This window comes from Erpetoichthys calabaricus, chromosome 2 (assembly GCF_900747795.2).
Source record: "Erpetoichthys calabaricus chromosome 2, fErpCal1.3, whole genome shotgun sequence".
NCBI classification, from domain to species: Eukaryota; Metazoa; Chordata; class Cladistia; order Polypteriformes; family Polypteridae; genus Erpetoichthys; species Erpetoichthys calabaricus.
This window is the reverse complement of record NC_041395.2, coordinates 146,481,580-146,498,769: the sequence shown is the minus strand read 5'-3', so window position 1 is coordinate 146,498,769 and position 17,190 is coordinate 146,481,580. Positions and strand designations below refer to the sequence as shown.

General features: G+C 38.1%; 1 protein-coding gene across 1 annotated transcript in view; it reads left to right on the top strand.

Moving 5' to 3' along the window:
* Window positions 1–14,858, top strand: part of LOC127526848 (uncharacterized) — a 29,267-nt gene extending 14,409 nt beyond the window's left edge. Inside the window, exons 5-8 of the mRNA XM_051923947.1 lie at window positions 4,611–4,738; window positions 6,644–6,776; window positions 11,186–11,339; window positions 13,075–14,858. Of these exons, the coding sequence (XP_051779907.1) occupies window positions 4,611–4,738; window positions 6,644–6,776; window positions 11,186–11,339; window positions 13,075–14,548 (1,889 nt within the window). The 3' untranslated portion in view covers window positions 14,549–14,858. The remainder of the gene's footprint in view (window positions 1–4,610; window positions 4,739–6,643; window positions 6,777–11,185; window positions 11,340–13,074) is intronic.
* Window positions 14,859–17,190: the final 2,332 nt, after the last annotated feature.

Genomic DNA, 17,190 nt, shown 5'->3' with positions numbered 1-17,190 from the left:
TCACAAGTGAGTGCTCAGTTGTGACAATTTCTCTGTTGGCCAAAGCAGAAGATATCTTTGAGTCCACAAGGGGTAATGATGGCTGAGAAGAGCCCTTAGTAGGCACTGGGAGTTTTCAGAAAATTGGTCACAGCATGGGTTATAATAGACAATATGTTAGACTTTGAATGTGAGTTTTGGTCTAAAATGAGTATGTTCTGGGGGGTGTAGACATCTATTAACTTCCTAAACAAGTACTCATCTGTACTTTGTGACACTAGAGGGCGTTGTCGCTCCTCAAACCCCACAGACAAATGTCCAGGACACCAAATAAAAGCACCAATAATCTTTTTAAATTCTTTCTTTTCTATATTGGGCCAAGGTAGACACCACAATCACCCTAATAAACAATAAATCAATAATACAATACAATAAATTAATCCTCCTCTCCCAACAGCTCCGTCACTCTACCTCCCAACTCCGGCTCTGCTTGCTGGGTCTCGCATAGTCCTTTATACTGTATAGTCCTTGACCCGGAAGTGCTCCTGTCCTTCTGTCCATGTGATTCAATAGCACTTCCAGGTCAGATGAAGACTTATATTTTTTCTTCAGCCCGGAAGTACTTCTGTTCTTCCGTCCCCATGACTTGGGAGTACTTCCTGGCTATAGGGAAAATAAAAATCCCCACATCCCCCTTCAGCGTCACACGATGGCACCCACGGCACCCAGCAGGGCTGTGATGCCGAACTCCATCTCCCATGGTGCCCTGCGGGAATCTGGGGCACCTCCATGCTGCAGGGGAGACGCCATCTAGCGTCTTGGATGTGTCCGCCGGGATGAGCTGCTGGCCGTCCATCACAACTTGTTTCTAAAGTTATGTTGGCCATACTACAGGATTAAGTGGATCATAAAAGTGGGACAAGTCTTCTTTCTCATGGGAATAAAGTTCCTAATGAAATGTTCTGTATCAGTGTCTAGTCTCAACAAACTCTTCAATGCATACTGGGCCCAAGTGACCTTTGTGAGAAACATTGTTAATTAAAAGCACTTTGATTTGACACTGCTATTTTAACAGACCCTATAAAATTCACAAAAGTTGTGCTCACCTAATTCAGAGAAGAGATTTGGGAAAGCCAACCAAAGCTTATAGAGGATTGGTAAAGTTTAGAAGACCACACTGCACAGATAATGTGGCTTAAAGTGAAGAATGAACCATCTGAAAGAGGCCAGGGTTAGGTCTACTACAAGACACTGGAGAAGTGGATGAGAGGCACCCCAGGCTGATGAAAAAAGTTGTCCATTGCTGAATTTAAGATGAGTCCGCGGACCAGACACAGGTGGTGGGAATGTATGTTTATTTTGTAAGACACATGCTTACTGCTTTTTATCATATACCCTAATGCTATCAGAAAAACAGACACACAAACTTCAAAGCAGGTTGCACTAGAGACCATCAGAGACAAACCGGTTAGCTTCACATTTAGTGATGATTTAACTTCTTGAAAAAAATGGCGGTGAAGGTGGTACATTAATATCACCAGGCAAGAGTTTCTGGAATTACAGGAACAAGGCTGGATTTCTTGTGTGTGGCTGAGGTCTTTAGCTTTGTCCACTTGGCTTTGTTCAGTGTAGAGTTCTAAAGGCTGGAGAGCCTAATGACATCCAAATGGCACATAGAAAATAAAGGGTAAGTTACTTCTTCACAAGAATGGTTTCATTTGCCACATGAAATTGTGTTCTAAAGTTAAGTGTTTTCTATAAATTTAAACAAAATCTTGTCTGCACTGGCCGTTTACAATGGAGGCTATGGGGCATAGAAGAAAAGCTTAAAAACTTAGCAAATACATTAATTTCTTTCAAGATAAGACAGTTGTCAAGTATTGATCTGCATCTTGCGATTTAAACACACATTATAAAATAGTTTACACAGGTAATTTTGAGATTCAGCTATTTTAAAAGAAGACACTATGTGTGATAGCTAAGCACTTCATCTTCCTATACAATAACCTTTCATCAACCCCGTGGTATGGTTTCCTCTGAAAAGACCAAATCACAGTAAACTTCTCATGCCATGTTGTTGGTTTTGTTTTGATACACTTCTGTATTTATGTGAGAATTCATAGAAGTGAATAGAAAATTTATCCTTACCACAAGAAAAACAGTACCAGGAAAATGCGATAAAATGAGTATTTCCAGATCCCTTTTGTTGTCAGAAACATGCAAAACAAGGAAGGCATGTTTTTGTATAACAAAACGTTTGCTGCTTCAATGGTAAGATTTTGAACTTTTGTTTTCTGATGATGTTCTGTGCCTCGTATTCTCTATTGTAAAGCATTTTTTTAATTTATGGAAAATACTTAACTTTAGAACACATTTTTGCATGGCAAATGAACATTTACCATGTTTATGAAGAAATAACTTTGACTTGAACAATACCAAACTTATCCTGTTGTGATGTGTTATGGCTGTTGTGATGGACAGACAGTCCATGAGGAAGCAATTGAACAAGCTCTGTTTTTATCATCTTTGAAAGTCCGATACATGATACAGCTCTATGCATACCCCATCCTCACTCTCTGTAAACAGATAGATAGATAGATAGATAGATAGATAGATAGATAGATAGATAGATAGATAGATAGATAGATAGATAGATAGATAGATAGATAGATAGATAGATAGATAGATACTTTATTAATCCCAAGGGGAAATTCACAAATAAAGTGATAGGAGTGATCAATAAAAAAAAAAAAAAAAAAAAAAAAAAAAGAGAGAGAAAAATAAAAGTAGAAAAAAAAAAAAATAAACTCATACACATACAGTCATACACGGAGCTCCTGAAAAGGCTGCCACTCTCAGCGGCACCGGAACGAAACACTGAACTAAACAGAATATTCCAGCAGGTTATTGGCTATATGAGAGATCTTTTGCTTGACCATTTCCAGTTTGTCTCTGGATATATATTATATTTCAAAAGGGCCTTGTTTCATGGCTCATATTGAGCAGTACAAGCTAAATACTTTCATATTGGTGTAAATCTATGTGCTTATATATGTAAATATAGCCAAAGAATGACTTTGATGTCTAGATCAGGGGTTCTCAAAGGACCCACGGTGGCTGCAGGTTTTTGTGCCAACCAGCATCTGTTTTTAATTGGACTCCTGGGCTAATTAAGTGAACTGTTATGTCTCAGATTCTGTGTTTTGGGAACAATATAGAAATTAGAAAAAATATTAAAATGTACTAAGCAGTTATATAGGAATAATGTATTTTTTTATTTTTAATTATATTTTCATCTTGATTTTCATTTCATTTTCATTGTTTAATTAATCCATTATTAGTGGATCTGACGCTAAAGTAGTCGCAGCCTTTCACAATTCAGTGTTGTTTACCCAAGTGTCTGCTCTGCTCGTTTTTAAGTCGCCATTATTAAGATACAGTAAACGGAGCAAACTGAACAGAGAAAGGGCAAAAGATAATAAAAGCAACAAAAGAGAGTTAAGCATTTAAATCTGTAGAAAAAACAGAAATATTTCTAAATGGCGTATAAATGTATTAATCATGCTGCTGTGCTTTTCTAAATGTAGAATAAGAGAAGAGAAAAAATACCAGCTAATTAATTGAGATCAGTGTTATCAGTTGTTGTCACTGATTAGGAATCTGGCTGAAGCAAAAACCTGAAGCCACAGTGGCCCCCCAGGACTGACTTTGAGAACCCCTGGTCTAGATAACAATTTAAAAGTATAAATCACAATGACATAATGATAATTGATTTTATCTGCTGCAATATGGAAGGTGACGTCATACAAAAACGTGTGTTATAGTATGCAAACAGGGAGAACATTTTCAGTTTTAGACCTGCTATGACCACACACAACTGTAAAGAAGGTGCATGAGGCAGAAGGGAGAAAAATACATTGGGCATCGGCCTGATTTAACAAAGACAATGTGGGAGAGGCACATGTCACCTAGTACTGGTTATAACAGTAGGGCTGTGTGGTTTGCTTCTGAGCTCTTGTGTCATGGCCAGTGCAGCCACAAATACTGCAGCACAGAGAAAAAGATGCCTACAGCTGCCTCGTGTAATTCACATTGTATATGTCATATGGGACATGGCTTGCAGAGCAAGTGTTGGCAGCTACATGGTGCAGAGCAAACAGGCGCTGAGTGGGAGAACTGGACAGTTAATTAACAAATCCTGGGACAGATTCATTCTGAAATGCCATCCCAATAGTACTGTGTCATCTGAGGCAATGGTCCTTTCTGGACTAAAGGCTTACTTGAAGGCTCAGTACGCACACTAATTAATTCATATTGCAAGGCTCCAATTTTTCAAAAGTTGGACAATTCTTGTTAGTTGGTTACAAACTTTGGATCTTGCTGGCCAATTGAACAGTTGGTCAGTTACACCACAGTATCAATTTCTCTGAAGAGACAGTAGACTATAAAAAAACAATTTGGCCTATCTAAGTGACCACTGACTGCTGTGAACAGTTTACATTTTATCATCAGGGTGCGCCTGATAGAAAGCACGGACAGCATCAGTATCTCAGAGCAAATGCACTTTTAATATTTTGGTGTTCATGCCTAATCTTCTGTTTGTATAATTCTGCCTCATCATTATTTTTTAGACTACAGAGAAAACTGGCTTTACTTCGAAATGAAGTGGCAATATTTCCTTCAACACAGAAAAAATAACCAGGATGGACATGAATGGTCATTGAACAGTGGAACATGTGATGTCAAAGAAGAACTAAAGGTACATTATTTTAAAGGTGAAATTAAAACACTAGGACAGTCATGACAAGAACAAGCCATTCAGCCCAACATGCTCGTCCATCCCCTTGTCTAAAATAACACCAAGTCAAGATCTGAAGGCCCCTAAAGTCCTGCTCTCCTCCACACTACTTGTTAATTTATTCCAGGTGTCTGTGATTCTTTGAGTAAAGTATTCTTTTATAACGTTTGTGTGAAATCTGCTCCTAACATGTTTTTACCCATTAAACCATGCCCGTGTTCTTGTTGCAAAACTTAAGTAATAACTGGGATCCAATTTATTTCTTGAGCACTTCAATTGTGTCACCTCTTAATCTCCATTTTCTTAAACTGAAAAGGTTCAGCTCCTTCATTTTTTCCTCATAGCTCACACCTCTTATTCCTGGAATCAGCCATGTTACTCCTCCATGGATGTTCTATAGTGTTGAAATGTCTTTTTTTGTTATATGGAATCCAAATCTGTTTACAGTACATTAGTGCATTAAATAACATAAGTAGAACCTCCCTTGACTTGTGCGCTCTACACATCATGATATATAAATAATATCCTATTAGTCTTCTTCATCGCTTCAGTACACTTTCTGAATGTTTATGGTGACGAGTCAACTGTGACTCCCAGGCTCTTCTCATAAGGTGTACTCCCATTATGTATTTAATTCTATTTTTTACATACAATACTTTACATTTATTTAAATTACATCTAATCTACCCAAACCTGTATACTGTCAAAGTTGTTCTGCAACAATTTAACTGATTATGCATTATCTGCTCTTCTACCTAGTTTGGTAATATAATGAATGTGAGATGGGTTTAAGGAAATGTGATTATTTTAGTCCTGCATTGTCAAGGAATCACTCTGCAGAATAGAATATTCTATTCGGTGGCCCTCAATCAGAGCCCAGGAGGTATGAGACTTCAAAGAGCAACCGGAGGACAAAGACATAGTCAAAAAATCATAATGAGTGTCAGAACCAGGAGAACAGCTATCAGTAACCTAAGCCAAGAATTGTAAGACAAAAATCAAAGTCAAACTGATTGCAAAGAGATCAAAAACCAGAGAAACAAAAAGGTTCAAAGGGTTTTGGAACCCGTGTAGTCGGATGGGGGGAGCATAACCCTGGATGACCTTTTATCTTGTCGTGATTGACAATCCACAACCTCTGAGGACACACCCTCTTCAGGATGGCCCTAGCAACAGGAATTAACAACAGCACTGTCAAAATGGTGGTGATAAAATGGCCGAAACAGCAAACCAAAATTAAATGTATAACTATATGTCAAAAAGAAGTGAACCCAACAAATTTCTTAGGATGTAAAACCCCCAAAAGTAGATAATGTTATTTAAGATAGGAGTTCCTGAAAATGACGCATGTTGCTCAGGTATCTTCACAGATCATCTTGAGAAAGATCTTATAAAAAACCATGAAGAAGCTGAAAAAAACACAAGAAAAATCAATGTGAAAATGGTAAAATAAAGCAAAGGTAATAGCCTTATGAAACACTACTTAAAGGAGAAAAATGTCTTATTGTAGTTTACATAGATTAACATTATACTGTAGATGTTCTCATGTATCTGACTCCCATATTGCTTAAATAACACCATTTTTTGCAGCCAGGGACCTCTTACATTTTTTTTCCATTTAAATTAATGGTAATTATGTGTTCATAGTACAAAAATTCACCTTTTGAAGGGGTTTTCAGGAAAGGCCTGAATTTTACCTGTGCTGTAGTGGTCTGAAACCAGCTTGCCCAGTCCTGGGTGTTTAATTCTGAAGCTGCTCCATCATTTTGATAGATGAAAATTATGTGCCAAAAGATGGCTGGGTCAGGAATGTTGGATTCTGGTTGAGGATTCTCACTTGCTGATACAATGTGTTTTTCGTGACAGCTGCACAGACGCTGGTGCTCCGAGTTATCTGGGAGAGACAGCCATCTTGAAATAACTCTTATTGTCTATGATGCCTTCTTATCTTCTGGAAATGACTGGAACAAGCTTTGTCAGATGGCAATGTCTCATGAAGGTAAGTCAATTTAAGGACATCAGAAAAAAACAAAAACATGTATCCTCATCTTTTGATGGAAAATGGAGATCAAAAAATTCCGGATACAATGAGCTTCAGTGGGGACCCACCTTCTTCCATTCTGACCAGTCTGCAGCTAGTCTCTTACCTGTTTATTACAACATTTCAGAATCTGTCCTGCATTTTGTTCGGACATGTTTGGATGTCCTTTTTGTCTACTCTCACCAGGTTGCCCTAGATATACCTTCTTGACCATTCTATTTTACTACATTTTTTCCAAATGTCCTAACTATCTGGTTCTTTCTTTCTTAATATCCATAATGATATCCATTAGTTACATACACCTATGGGTGGATCCTCACTGTCCCATCTTTTCTTTCTTAATTGACCCAAAAATCTTACTGACTTTTCCATGAACATCACCATCCTTTCAACAGTTTAAGTTAGTTTAAGAAGAATCTGTTACTGCAAGCATTTAAACTGACCAAGGCACGCCATCTCTCCTGGCTTGTGTTGAAGTGAGCTGGTATGCCGTACTGGCACTTAACTGTTTATTATTTGTGAGCTGGACCAGAGCCGCACATTGCGGTTAGACCACCAAGAGGACATCCCAATTTTCCACAAAATGACAAGTATTTTATACAACCAAGGGCCCCTGCATGATTACAGCTACAGTTTAGTCAGTGGCCTGCTTGTGGCATTCATCTTCATGAACTGCAATTCTGTATGCAACAACTTGTCAGTGCTGAGCTGACGTGATGTCTACAAAGCATTATTACTGGCAAATAAAAAAAGAAAACACGGGTTGGCTGATTTTCTTTTTCTATAACATCACCAATTTTTCTAGGGTATATACTTTTTCTATTTCTATATTTTTATTATGATCAGAAAGGAAAGGACGGCCTTATCTTCAATGGTGAATGACCAATCTATTATTTTAAGACTGGCAGATAAAGGGGCTGCTCTGCTATACTATTTATGGATTCTATTAAGTATATAACTGAGAGGATGTGCTGATTATTAGACAAGAATATTTATTAAACACTTGCTTCAGATCCCACATACGACAAAGTGAATTTGGGCAATCCCACATATAAGGAGTTACAATAGCCTAGCCGAGATGTGATAAAAGCATGAATGACTGTTTCCAAGGCCTTCTGTGAGAGAATAGATTTTAGTTTTGTGATTTGCCTCATTTTCTAAAAACTGGACTTTGCTACCATGGAAATGTGTTTATCAAAATTTAATGACGACTCAAAGATGATACCCAGGTTCCTGATATCATTATGAATCGTTGCTGACAAGGAGCCCAACTGAGTGCAGCTTTCAGCAGTGGATGAGTTATTACCAAAAATAATGACCTCTGTTTTATTTTCATTTAGTTGTAAGAAGTTTTGCGCAATCCAATATTTACTATCATCAAGGCATTCCATCAGCTTTTTTTAACCAATGAAATGATGTTAGGTCCGGCTTTGAGATATAGCTGGGTATCATCTGCATAGTAATGGTAAGCAACACTGTGTTTTTGAAAGATGGTTCACAGGAGGAGTAGATATAGGGCAAATAAAAGAAGGGCCAAAATGGAACCTTGTGGAACACACTGTATGAGAGATTCTGGCTGAGAGAAATTAACATCTACAATATGTTAACAGATATGGATCTACCGTTAAGGCAGGACTCATCCCATTTCACTGCACAGCTTTGAATGCCGACTACATACTCAAGCCGTGTTAACAGAACCCCATGGTCCACCATGTCAAATGCTGCACTAAGATCCAATAGAACTAAAATTGCACAAGAACCTGAGTCCAAGGTTAACTGAATATCATCAGTCACCTTCAACAAAGCAGATTCTCTACTATAAAGTTTTTTTTAAACTTGATTGAAATACATCACATAAATTGTTATCCTCCAGATATGAAAGTAACTGTAAAGACACCACCTTTTCCATAATTTTGAACAGGAACAGGAGCTTAGAAAAAGGCCTGTAGTTTGAAAGACCCGTGGGATCAAGAGTAGGCTCCTTCAGCAGTGGCTCAACAAGTGTATGTTTGAAGTTGTCTGGCATTATACCAGATTTTAGGCAGTTGTAAATAATAGTCAAATTATTGGGAGTAATGACTGAAAATACCCATGAAGGTAAAATATCTAGTGGATAATTGGAAGGTTTCATATGTACGACTATATCGGCTAGCTGAGGAGAGGAAAATGAAAAAGAGCAAGACGGCTATGCACTGGCCTAAAGGGAGCTGGTATTGGCACACAGTGATCAGAACCTGGATGAATAATGCTGGATCGAATGATTTGAATTTTATTCAAAAAGAAATTGAGAAATACTTTAGCTCACAGATCTTAAGGGTACACTCAGGGAAGCTGCTGACAAGGGCTTTAAGAGAGTGTTCATGGTGCTAAAAAGAAATCTAGGTCTCGAGGCAGTATTTGCAATTAAACAAGGCAAATGTTTAGATTTTGCTGCTCTCACAGCCTCTTGGTAGTACTTCAAGGAGTTCTGAGAACTTTGTAAGAATCCTGAAGTTTCAGTGTTAAGCCACTTCTTCACATACTGTACATTGCTCAAAAAATGAAGGTAACACTTTATCATCACATTCTAACACCAAGTCAATTAACCTTCAGGGATATCAGTCTGTCCAGTTAGGAAGCATAAGAGATCTGAATCAACTTCACCTGCTTTGGTACAAGTGAAAGTGATAAGAGGTGAACTGAAGAGGCAACAGCAAGACACCCCTCAAAAAGGGGATGGTTTTGCAAGTGGTGGCCACAGACAATTGCTCTCTCCTTTGCCTTCCTGACTGATTCTTCTCTAGTTTTGTGTTTTGCTAGTGTACTTATCACTACTGGTATCATGATGTGGTACCGGCTGCAGAGGTAGTCCAACTCCTCTAGAATGGCACATGAATATGTACCGTCACAAGAATGTTTGCTGCATCTCTCAGCACAGTCTCAAGAGCATGGAGTGGACATCAGGGGATGGGCTGGACAGAAGGGCATCAACCCAGCAGCAATACCAATATCTTCTCCTTTATGCGAGGAGGAACAGGAAGAGCATTGCCAGAGCCCTACAAAATGACCTGCAGCTGGCTACTGGTGTGCATGTTTCTGAACAAGCTGTCAGAAACCGATTCCATGAGGGTGGCATGTGGCCTGTGGTCACAACCCATCATCGTGCATCTCAGTTAGCATTCACCAGAGAATACTACAATTGGCAGCTTAGCCATTGGCACCTTATTCTTTTCACAGATGAGAGCAGGTTCACACTGAGTACATGTAACAGACATGGAAAAGTCTGGAGACACCATAGTGAACATTATGCACCCTGTAACATCACCCAGAATGACTGGTTTGGTGGTGGGTCAGGGGTGGTCTGGGGAGGAATATTCTTCTAGGAGTGCACAGACCTCCACATGATAGGCAATGGTGCCCTAGCTGCTGTTAGGTGCTGAGATGAACTCCTCAGAGCCATTGTCAGACATACGACTGGTAGAGTGGACCCTGGGTTCCACCTTGAGCAGGACAATGCCAAGCCTCTTGGGGCCAGAGTGTGTAGGCAGTTCCTGGAAGACAAAGGCATGGGTGCTGTTCACTGGCCAGCACATTCCCCAGACCTGAATCCAATTGCGACCCTCTGGAATGTTATGCATCGGAGCATCTAATGCCACCCAGTAGTCACACAGACTGTCAAGGAGCTCACCGATGTCCTGATCCAGGTCTGGGAGGGGATCCCCCGGGACACCATCTGCTGTCTCATCAGGAGCATGCCCAGATGTTGCCAGGAGAGCATACATCCATTAGGGGGTCATACACACTTCGGAGTCACAATAGGAGTTAGCAGGACTAAATTCACGCATGTTGGATCAGCGTCGGATTTCAATATGTGACTTGTTACATCACATTTTTCTCAACAAATTACATAATATTACTCAGTAAAGATTTTCCACTTGAATATTGATGTGTGATTTAAGTGTTTCCTTAATTTTTTGGAGCACTGTATTATACGTCTCTTCTTTTTTAAGTTTGCTTTATAGTGTCTGCCAAAAATTTGGCCTAATTGTGAATTTCGCCTTGGGATTATTAATAAAGTATCTATCTATCTAATTTGTGGAATGTAATAAAGAACACTTCGTACTTCTGAGTTTTTGCAGCTGTTAACATGTATATAGGAAATTTTTTTTTTCTGCTTACCCATAATAGCATAGCATAACATAACATTCTCAAATGTGCGTAATCCACAGGGTCATGGCTGACCATCCCAAGTCCCAATCATACATCCCATTCTCCTGCACTCACACTGGGCCAATTTAGAATCACCAGTTACTTTAACAGACCCACCTTTGTGGGTGTGCTTTACCCACAATAACCAAATTAATGATAAAATTCTGCTTTTCTTTTAGGAGATACTGAATCGGTTGTGGCTATTGCTGGATGTTTATACGGCCTTTTGTATGGCACAGGAAATGTTCCCACATGTTGCCTACAAAAGCTGGTGCTAAGGAATAAAATGAAGCAGCTTGGACAGGAGCTATATCATGTAGCCAATGGAAAGAGGTAATATTGGGTTTGACATTCCTGAATGGTGGTGAAATTATCAAGTTTTTTAAAATGCATTTACATCATTTGGACTGAATTAGTGTGCAGGAAAACATGCAGGCCTTAAGGGAATCTCCAGAATTCAAGAACACTAGCAAAAATGTATTTATAGGACAGACATTTTTAGAGAAGTGAATAAAGGAGATTACATTTGTACTACTTCCCTATTTATATCATATTAACTTATGAAATTAATATAATTATGGTACAGGCCCTGTGTTTCGTTTATAAGAATATTTTAATAAGTCTATTTTCACCATTTAAAAAGGTATATGCTATCAGCATTATGCACAGTATATCCACTACTGCCAAAAGGAAAACATAAACCTGTTCTGTTCCTTTCTGGTAGTATTACTGGGGTTCTGGCTAAGAAACATTTTAACTTGCAGATAAAGCATTATTAACAATCTGTTTGGTGATCTTAGGCAGCAGAAAAACAGTTTAGTTAGGTAGAGAGCAGAATTAAAGCAGCTTCGGCTCTAACATTGCTTAGGGATGAAAAGAAACCCAGAATAAGTGGTGTTATTTTTTTGGGTTAATTTTATTTCTTCTCTGTATAATGTACAGTACCATGCTGTTGGTGTGCCCTATTATCAGTCCCTTTGTGCACTTCATGACCACTGAGGTTAGTGCCACCAGGCATTAGTCGTTGAGACAAAACACCTTGGATGTTTTTGGCAGGGACACATTTGTAGCCCTTTTAAAGCATATAGGGACATTGGACAAGGGACAGTGAGATAAAATACTGTGGTCTCACTATACTCCAAACAAACAGTTTTTAATGCATTTAATATAAACTTTTATTGTGCAGAGAAAGATAGAAAAAGTACGACTAAAATTAATTTAAAATATTGATTCTGTCTGCCAATGTGGATGCATCAATCTTGAAATTTGCGTGTCTTGAAGACAAGAAGCTATTCAAAAGTATAAATGACAAGCAATGAGATTTGCAGAAAATTCAAATATTATTATTTTTTTTTTACTTAAGTTTATCTTGACCTGAAAAATCATTTTGCTGATCATGAGTTATTTGTAACAGAAACTTTAGAAGTCCAGGTCAGAGATGTGGTTTAGCATATTATGTACCGGTACTTAAAAAATGCCATTTTTAGACTATTGCCTATTTAACAAATGCATCTCACTGGTTGCTTTCCAGAACGTTTTTGAAAAATTAAGACCAAACAAGTGTGGATTTTAAGATAATTGATTTTATAGTGGGTAGTCAGGCGTTTAACACACACTTCGGACATCATGACATGGTGCCCTCTGGTGGTTCAAAGTTCTACTACACTCTTAGCTCTAGAATTTATTGTATTTTTTGGTTGTTTTTTGTTCTTCATTTTCGCCTTATACAATTTCTTGTATTAGGAATGTTTTAGTTTTTGCATGCCCCTTAGGGTCAGTTTCTGCATGCTGGGTTTCTCTTGTACCATTTGGTTGGTAGGGGAGATTGATCTCAGCTCTTGCTAAGCCCACTCCCCAACAGTACCCCTTTATTTCTTAAGGTTGTTAACGGCTGGTGGAACCTTGCTCCTGACAGTTTTGGCAGAAGTAGAACATCTTTTGTAACTGATGTCTTCTGCCACTCTCAGTTTTACCCCTGTGAAGTGTTTTTTGGAATAGAATGCTTTTAGAATAGTTATTTATACTTAAGAATTTTTGTTTGCTAATAGCTAAATCATTCTACTTTCAGGGCTCATCTTGGTGAAGAATTCACATCTTGCTATGATGCTACTAGCTTAAGACACATAGTTAAGAACTTATCCAACAAGCGTACACTGGATGAAATTAACAATCTTTTGAATTACATGGCAATACTTGAAAAGGACCTTGCTCAGAAGGAAAGCTCCAAATCTACAAGTCTCGAAAACAATAGAATGGGTAAAGTAACTATGCCAAAGAAACCTGGACCAACACGGTTTCAGCTTCTTCAGGCTAGGTTTACAAAATTAGGATTGAAAAATATCTTAGAAAAGCCCACTATTAACGAACCTGAAGGAAAAAATGCTATTTCAAAGAAAATATGTCGTCATGCTCTCAAACCCCTATATATTCAAAGCAGAAATTCTGTCCAAGAAACAATGGAAGAGACTCCAATGGTAGAAAAAGACAAAAGTGGTGTTTTTGCGGAAGTTAATGAATATACTTGTAGTTTTAGCCAAACTAATCCTAAAAAATTAGAATTGGAGACACCAATTGATTTACAAGTCCAAGTTTCACACAGTACTATTCTACATGATGCATTTCCTAATAACAGAGTGTTCCCTATTCAGACAACTGGTAAAGGTCCAGATCCAGATTTAACAGTGCTACAAGCAAATACTACCCAAACAGTCGTGAAGGTGCAAAATGAGGATTTTGAGAAATGTGAAATGGTGTCCCTAGAATCTGACTTGATGCACACTCAACAAACCCAGCAACAAGACCCACGTGCTGAAAGTGACACTTTGGGATCCCCAACTAAGGAAGTACACATATCTAATAAGAAAAAGCAGCAGGATAACAGAAATCAAATGCACATAGCTCAGAGGATAACTCCAAAATTACCAGTACAAGCAGATGGATACTTGGAACCCAACCAAATCAATCATATATACAGTTATTCTGAAAAATATCAGCAAAGCACAAATTGTCAAAGCCTGCCTGCACACTTGGCAAGAACAAATCTGTTTGGAAATGTTCCCATGCAGCTAACAGACAGCCAAGAAAGGACAAAGCCAGAAACTAAAATAAGCCAGAAACCTGTCCCTGGACTAACACTTCATGAAAATCTCAGACCTTCACCTACTGTTGTCATCGTTGCAGCAGCAAACACAGGGCACTTAAATGATCCTTCCCTTCAACGAACAACCAATGAAGACAATTCACAGATATGTCAACAAAGAGTCTTACAAGTTATTTCTCTCACTGATGACAGGCTCACCACCACTTTTTCTAAAAACCCAGTTCTGAAAGAAAGTGGGGCTATACTAAAGGTTCAAGATACAAAGATTAAAGAATGTGGAGTGGTCACCAAGCTTGAGCCTACAGATAAGACCGTTTCAGAAGTGCACTTATGCAAGCAAATGGGTTTGCCTTCAATGGGCCTCAGTGAGCACAGTAGCAAAGACTTTCCCTGGAAATATAAAGTGTACAGTTATGCTGAGCCAGCAACGTCCCCTCAATAATGAGCTTAATACAGATGTAAAAGGCAAACTCTTAATGTTTGTGGACATTATTATATGGAGGGTGCTCTGACCTTTTGTTGTTACATAACCACATGTACATCATTCAAAAAACTTTAAAAATGAAAAACTGTGTTTAGGCAGCTCCTGGGCACATCATCAATACAACAATTATTAAAATAGTGCACATTACAGTACCTAGTGACATGGTAAAGAACACATACTTACATATTTACAACAGCAATGACCTTACTGCTGTCACCGTTTAACAAAGCTTACTTCTTTGTGCCTCATCAGCATAAGAGAAATGTTTTCAAAACAGAGAAGAAAATTAGATAAATTGTAATCTGTAAAATTAAACCCATTAAAATTTAAATATGTTATACAATAATAGTTTTTATTCTCAAGTAATCACAATATATTATTGAAAACAACCTTTTACAGCCAAAAATACTATTTATACTATATTTATAAACTTATATATATATAATTCTATGAGTTGTCTATCTATCATGAAAACCTCGCACAATCCTGGACCTTGAAGCTTCATCTTGCTTTCAATCAACAGCTTATGCCATGACAGACACAACACAACCCATGAATTGGATGTCTGGTCGAAGGTGGCCTTGAAATTCAGCTGCAACTCCTTCTCAAGGACAGTGGAGATGCAGCAGCGCACCAAGACTCACATGTGTGACTTAGTGGACATAAAAATGACTGCTGAGTGATCACATCATATGCCTGGAACAAAAACTTAATATGCACAAGTATGTCGGCCTTGCTGACAGGAACCACGACATACTCCTTGAAGCACACAGAGACGCAGCCATATTCAGCTCTGCGAAGTGCACAACGTCATGCCTACAAGACAAACTACACCAGTGACTGTTGGGCAAATTGCACACACCAATGACATGCACGTCAACTACAGGACAGAATGCAGATGTGACAAACACTAACAGCTTCCTGCACAAACTTAAGACTCTGCTCCCAAAATAATGTGACACACCCCATTTAGCCAAGAAAAAACAGCAATGTCACCATCAGGCCAAAAGCAAGATGAACGACACAAGATGGACATTGCTGCACATACCAAACACAGAGGTTGGCCCCAACTTCCACTGGAATTGCAACAATAAATTTAGAACACATGTACAGTATCAACAGCTCCTTATCCTTTGCATCCATTGGAGACTATTTAAAATACAGTGCATATGTGTTCATGAATTGAGGATGAAAAAAAACAATCATACACAGACACTCAGGTTCTATAACTTATGTACATACCTGTTCAGATGAAGCACATAAGCAAACATTTCAAAGGCATAAAGATGTAGACATTTCTTTCATTTGCTTAGAAAAGTACAGGGTAATATTAACACAAACAGCCCTTACACCCAAGCTGAACAAGAAGAAAAACTACAAGCACAGACAGATGACAGACAGGTTCAAGAAGTTAATAAGCACTTCCACAACTCTTTTACACAAGACCAACGCTGTTATTATGCACAAAACTTTGTACATTTGATGCGCACCACTTAGCTACTAAATGAATTTATAACTTCTATAAGAAATGAAAGGCACCACTATTTACAATACATGCACAGTATCAACCGCCTCTTTATCTTTTCCATCCATGGGCGCCCCTGTTGACAATCCCCCAGGACACCGTGCTTACGTATTCAGAATTCATAAATCAAGTTTATCATTATATTGGTGGATTATACCCCTTAGACAAAGACTTACCTGAAACCTACACCAGTCTTTATAGTTTGTGGTGAAGTGTTTATACCAGGACTTTTAAGGCCTGAAAATAAATCTCACCTCATTTGCTTTGAAAACTACAGAATTTATTTGAAGCTGCCAATCCTTCGCCCAAACATTTTAAAAATATGATACCAGTTCAAGATGAAGAAAAACAAACAGCGCAGACAAGAGGACAGACAGGTTTAACAAACAGCCAGACAGAGGACAGACAGGTTTAAGAAATTAAAATGTACTTCCAAACTGATTTTACACAAGACTGACAATGTTATAGTGTTACAACATCAAATACTATTGCTGACGTGTTCACAACAAACAGCCTATCCATTTTAACTACCCTGACGCCTATTTAAGCCCTCATGTTGATCTGATTGTTTTCCATTCCATCTTATTTGAGGACCAGATGGCCGATGCTGTTCCACTACTGTAATATACATTACTGTGACTAATATACTACTAGAGTAAATGCACATATAAAGAAAATAAACAATGAAATATTATATTTTAAATATCAGAATATCTGAAAAATAATGCAACACCCAAGAGCAGATTTCAGCACAACCTTAGTTTAATAAGAACTCATAATGTGCATTTATAGAGCTGCTAAGACCTCTTTTTATTAATATAAAATTACCACAATCATCCTTTTAAAAATGTGCTACCTCTTTAAACCCAAACATAAAATTATTTCAAATTACTGAATAAAGAAGTAAATGTGCAAAACAGCACAGGAATGAGAATCAATTTTAAGTATCTGGATTTTCTAAATACTCCTATAAGAAGTACCAAAGTGTTAAAAATAAATAGCATAAAAAATAATGAATTGAAAATAAATGATTAAATAGACAATTCTTCTTAAAACACAGAAGAGAAAAGTGAAA